At 38.8% G+C, this 6,000-nt stretch overlaps 1 protein-coding gene and 1 long non-coding RNA gene across 2 annotated transcripts in view; both read right to left on the bottom strand.

Moving 5' to 3' along the window:
• Window positions 1–1,015: 1,015 nt before the first annotated feature.
• The window catches only part of OC90 (otoconin 90), a 50,151-nt gene continuing 45,166 nt past the window's right edge, over window positions 1,016–6,000 (bottom strand). The window contains exons 12-13 of the mRNA XM_069081300.1: window positions 5,474–5,580; window positions 1,016–1,329 (exon numbers count right to left, since the gene is read on the bottom strand). Of these exons, the coding sequence (XP_068937401.1) occupies window positions 1,016–1,329; window positions 5,474–5,580 (421 nt within the window). The remainder of the gene's footprint in view (window positions 1,330–5,473; window positions 5,581–6,000) is intronic.
• LOC138155646 (uncharacterized) lies at window positions 2,679–3,136 on the bottom strand. The gene is made up of 2 exons (XR_011166919.1): window positions 3,018–3,136; window positions 2,679–2,810 (listed from the first exon to the last, which is right to left on the bottom strand). It is a non-coding gene; the product is annotated as an uncharacterized lncRNA (long non-coding RNA).

The raw sequence follows: 6,000 nt of genomic DNA, 5'->3' as shown, positions 1-6,000 counted from the left end.
CAGTGCACCACATTACATTTCTATCTCTGATACTGGGAAATGACTAGTTACCCAGTCACATGCATGCTGCTATATAAGTAAGTGAGTTTTTTGTCGTTCAGTTGTTTTTCAGTTGTGTCTGACTCTTCATGACCCTATTTAGGGTTTTCTTGGCAAAGATGTGGGAATGATGTGCCATTTTCTTCTCTAGTTAATTTTACACGTTAGTAAGAGCACCGGCCCCAGAGTTGGGATGACCTGGGATCGAATCCAGGCTCAGATACTTAGCACCACACCCAGAAATAACTGGCTGTGTAACCTTGAGCAAGTTACTTAACCCCACTTGCTTTAAGAAAAAAAAATTACATGTGAGGAAACTGAGGCAAAATGGGTTAAGTGACTTGCCCAGGGTCACACAATAAGTATCTGAGGCCAGATTTGAACTGAGGAAGATAAGCCTCCTGACTTCAGACCCAGCACTCTATCCACTGTGCTACCTAGATGCCTGAAAGTAATTGATACATAACTTAATTAAAACTTCCTTTATCTGAACTTCTAACTTTGGTTTTTATCATTGGCTCAACTTTGCCAGGAATAGCATTCAAAGACTAAGTGCTCTGGTGGTGATCCTCTCATCCCTTCTCCCTTATACACCCCCAGTAGTGTCTGTGCATTGCCATCTAATGTGGTGAAATTCTAAAAAGACAATTAATTTGAATATTTATTTAATTTCCATGATACAATATATGCAGTACAAATCAGACAAGAGGTACATCCAGACCCCTCTGATCTTGCATTCCAATGAGTCTAGCAATAATAACGCCATATATGTGTGTAGGACTCCTAACTTTCAAAGCATCTTCTTTATTTTCTCAGTCAATCTTTCCATCATAGCTGTGGGGGGAAAATATAGAAGAATCATTATTATGATGATTTGGCAGGTGAGGCATCCAAGGCTTCAGAAAGCTTAACTCTGGAATAACATAGTTCTAGAAGACCTGCTTTTGGTGTTTTTCACTGATGAAGGAAACTCAAATTATTGTCCACGGGCTGGTCTGGAACCAGCATTGCCAAATGGCTTTCCCAAAAATCTTTTCTTTCTTCTGAAACCCCCCGTGAGGGAAGCAACAGACTGTTCACTGCTGTTCTCATCAGAGCTTGAGCTGGATCCTAAACCAGCGGGAGCCAAAGGCCATTCATGGTTATTGTCTTCACACAGTGTTCCATTCTCCTGGCACCTGGATCTGCTCCAGAATCTGTGACTGTCATTGAATGTTGCAGCAGCCATACACTCGGCAGCAGTCTGATCACAGAAACAGAGAAGCTTCTCACACACACTCTGCCCTCTACCTAAAGAACCAAAGGCAAAATAGCGGACACCTCATCACCAAGAATAATTCATGTGTACACAGTAAAGCTTTACATTTTACCAAGGCTTTTTTGAAAATGAGGAAACCGAGGCTCAGAGAGTTACAAGACTTGCCCATTGTTACAAAACAACTGGCAATATCTGGAACATCAGATCTTCTCAAATTTTAAGCTAAGTACTCTTTCTGCTTCATCACCTTTATATAGAAATTTGTTAACTATAATGCTTCTATCAAGCACAATTTTGTATGATGGTGATCTGTGGAAATGAAATCCCCTGCTGGGTTATAAACTCCTTGAGGAATTGGAAGGAACTTTGGAAATAGTCTTGTCTAGCCCCTGCCTAAAGCAAGACTACCATCTACAGGAATCTTAATAGGTGACCATACAGCCTCTCTTTGAACACTCCCAGTCATGGAGAGTTCCCATACTAACTTACAAAGCAGTTTAGTCCACTTCAGCATGACTTACATTTAGGAAATTTTTCTTTCTTATGTTTTTCCAATGTATTCTTCCTAGTTTTGCCTTGTAAAGTAAATCAAGTGTTTGATTTCTCTTCCATGTGACAACCCTTCATAGATTTGAAGAAACCTGTACCTTCATCTAATCTGGGTCTTCTTTACTGCATACTAAACATCTCCAATTCCAGTCCTCAGAGAGAAGGGCTTTCATTTCCCTTACCATCTTAGTCATTTCTGTGGACATACCCCAGCTCATCTGAGCTCTTTCTATTATGTGATACTGAGAACTAGACACGATATACCAGCTGTGGTTTGACTGGCATGGAGGAAGACAGAATGAGCACCTCCCTTCATCTTCATATTGGCCTTTCATAATTTGTATGTGCCCTTGAACCAAGTATAGTAACCTTCATACAAAGGCACTGAATAAATAGTTAATGAATTTAATTTATTGAATTTCAAGGTGCAATAGAAATGGCAATTGAGCTGTTAGGACATAGTCATGCCTCGGGGCTTCCCTATATATCAAATGGAGATAATTCTATCTTCCTTATAGAATTCATATGAGGCTCCGATGAGAAAGATAAGTGCAAAGGTACTTTGTAACTATAGAGTCTCCCCCCACACATGGATGTACTCTCCCCTCTTCTACTTTCTAGCACTCTTTTATATGTTGTCTTCACATATTAGAATGTAAGCCCCTTGAAGGCAGGGGCTGTCTTCTTTGATTGTATTTGCATTCCTAGCACTTAGCACCATGGTTGGCACATATTAAGTGCTTAATAAATGCTATATCTATCTATCTATCTATCTATCTATCTATCTATCTGTATATGTATCATCTATCTTTCTATTTATCTCTCATCTGTCTTTTTTTTTTTTTAGTTTGAGTTAAGCTTTTTATTTAATGTTACAAAAAATATCTAGTCAAACAGACCAAAGCCCATGTCATCATCGGACTCCTCAGATTCTTCTTTTTTTGCTTCCTCTTTCTTTCTTCTCCTCAGCTGGGGCTGCTGTGCTATCAGGAGCAGCCCCTCCAGCAGGGGTAGCACCACCAGCTGCTGGAGCAGGTCCACCAATTCCTACATTTCAGATGAGACTTGCAATGTTGACACTGGACAGGGCCTTGGCAAATAATCCAGGCCAGAATGGTTCAACATTTACACCTGCTGCTTTAATGAGGGTATTGATTTTATCTTCTGTGACAGTAACCTCATCGTCATGAAGGATGAGGGCAGAGTAGATGTAGGTGAGCTCGGAGATGGCCATTTCAGTAGACGGATGAGTAGAGGCTTGTTTGTAGTGGTGCTAGTCGCTGGCTGAAGTGAGGGTTCACCCCAACGTGGCCTTAGCTTCCGAAGAAGAACTGAGCACCTTACAGACAACTGAAGAGAGTCTCATCTATCTTTTATCTATCATCTATCTATCTGTCCTCTGTTTAAACAGTTACAGGAATATAAATTATTGTTATTGATCATATTTTAGTACTTCACCTGGTAGCAGCCTAAGCTGCCCGTGACCATTTGGTTCTTTGACTGGATCTTGATTTCCAGGATTCATCAATTAACCATTCCAGGCTTCTTTCTGTCTTATATACAGCCTTTGCTTTAGCCATATTTCTTCACTGGCCATCTCCTTGTACTTTCTCTACTCTGCATCTTCTTTACTTGCAAAACGTTCTTTTCCAGTGACCAAAAATCTTTGTATTTGTAAATCCTATCCATTTTTCCAGAGTCTATTCGAATACCATCTCCTCCATGAAGATTTTCCCAATGGAACTTTTCAAGTCTGATCCTCACTTTTCACCTTTTGCTACTTGACTTCTAACCTCGTCATTCAACTGAAACTAAGATTTTTTTTTTCTTATACCAGGTCCAACTCAAATTTTACTTCTTCCATGAAGACTTCTCTGATGATCTCAGCTGTAAATGATCTCTATTTCCTTTGACCTCCTCTATACAATTCTACAGGGCTTCACTAAGTGCCTACTCTGTTGGAAACACTATCTATGCCACCCATTTGACCCTTAGCATATGATGCTTTGTATTGTTAATTCTTCTTATTTGTGTATGCATGCTTGTTAAAGGCAGGACCCATTCTATTTTTTTTTCTTTTTATGCTCAGAGCTGAGCACTGTGTAAGGTACATGATAAGTACTGAAGAAATGTTTGTTGGTTGATTATCTCCTCTGCTAGATGGTGAGTGACTGATGGCCATGGGCTCTGTCTTCTTGGAAGAACATACTCTTACAGTTGGAAGGCATCACAGAGAGGGCCTACGCCACTCTATTCCTGAGCAGCCTATCTTATTGCCTCTATAAGATTCCTCAGTAAGTTGTCATCCAATTTCTACTTAAATACTTCCACTGACAGGGAATTTGTTATGTCCTGAGAAGGTGACTCATTCTACTTTTAGCAAGCTTAAATTTCTAGTAAAATTTCCCTCATATTTGGCCTAAATATTCTTGTTTGCAATTTCTTTCGGTTGTCTTTAGTTCTATCTTTTTACGTCAAGCAAAACAAGTATAACTCTTCCACCTTACAGTCCTTCAAGCATTTGATGACAGCTCCCATGCCCCACATAAGCCTTCTCTGCTCCAGGTTAAACATTCCCACTTCCTTCAACTGTCTTGATCTAATATCTTTTCTGGCTACTCTAACCCTTCCACTGTATAGTTCTTACTAGACCTCAGAGTACCTAACATATATAATAGAAGTTCAATGAACATTCTTTATTTATGCATTGAGAAATAGTGCTTTCAGTTGGACCTAATGCCATTTAAACATGGAATTAGGGAACTTTAGAGCCATCTAGTCTTGTTCCTAAGTGAAGCATAAATCCCATCACCAGAAGATGATGCTGACCATCCAACATCTATTTGAAGATCAAAATTCAGAACAAAATAAGTAGAATGAGGAGAATAACATGTACAATGATTACAACAACATAAATAAGGCAGTCAGAGTCAGTTAGTCACAATAATCAGTCTTTGGAGAGTACATAATGAAATATATCTGGCAGAAAGGCAAGGGACTATAAAGGTAGAATATGCATCTGTTATTGGACAATTGTTTTGTTTGAATTAGCTTTTGTTATTGCTATAGAGAATTGGGGTGTGTGGGGAATAGCAATGGTGTACAAAACAAAGGAACCATTAGAACTTTAAAAAATTCAATATAGGGGCAACTAGGTGGTGTAGTGGCTAGAATACCAGCTCTGGATTCAGGAGGACCCGAATTCATATCCAACCTAAAACACTTGACATTTACTAGCCGTGTGACCTTGGGCAAGTCACTTAACACTGATTGCCTTGTCTCTCCCCCCCCCCAAAAAAAGAAAAAATCAGTATAGTTAAAATTTGAATTATTTGTAGTTTTGTTGTGGCTCAGGTATCTTCTTTTACCTTGTTATTTTTCTTGTGTTTTTCTTATTGTATAATTACTTTATAAAAATACCTTATATTTATTTTGTTTTGTATTTATACATGTATATCCACACATCCACACAAACATACACAAATAAATATTTTTTTCTTGTGTTTATTTCCTATCTCTAACCAGATTATTAAGCTGTTTAGAGGGAAGGACTGTGTGGACAGGTAGTAGGCACTCAAGGCTTCCCTGCAGGCTTGACCTGATCAACAACCTCATGAAATCACTTACATTTTATTTTGTGATCCTCACATGTCACTTTGGACCTTGAACTCTTCTGTAACTCACAGCCAAATTTCTTCACTTGTTCCAAGCAACAATGATGCGAAAAGCAACACCTACAACAAAGCAAAACATTTATCATCCAAAGGTACCGATTGTCCAGGCATAATTTTGTTTTCTCTTTAAAAACTCCTGTAAAAGACTCCTATGTCTCCTCCTTTAAGAAAAAAAAAGCAATATATTAACAATGCTCTCTTATAAAACAGGCATATCACAGCAACATTCCCTAAAACTGGATTCAATGAATGCCTGGGATTAGGTGAAACCAGACAAAGAATTCTTTGGGGAAACAAAGTTGTAATGGTGGCAAAAAAAAAAAAAAACCCTCATCAAGTTCTTATGTTCTGCTCTCTGTGCCAGGAGTGCACAATTTGTGTGATAAGCTGATGCAGATATTGATTGAAAATTTACTGGACTCCCCACCAATAAGAGGTGAATAGTTCAACACTTTCAACCAGAATGTGATGCAATCAACA

The sequence above is a fragment of the Petaurus breviceps genome, unplaced genomic scaffold, assembly GCF_028583685.1.
Source record: "Petaurus breviceps papuanus isolate PSGF00001 unplaced genomic scaffold, PetGlider_PUasm1.0 98, whole genome shotgun sequence".
NCBI lineage: Eukaryota > Metazoa > Chordata > Mammalia > Diprotodontia > Petauridae > Petaurus > Petaurus breviceps.
The sequence above is the reverse complement of the archived record's forward strand: the minus strand, read 5'-3'. Positions and strand labels throughout refer to the sequence as shown.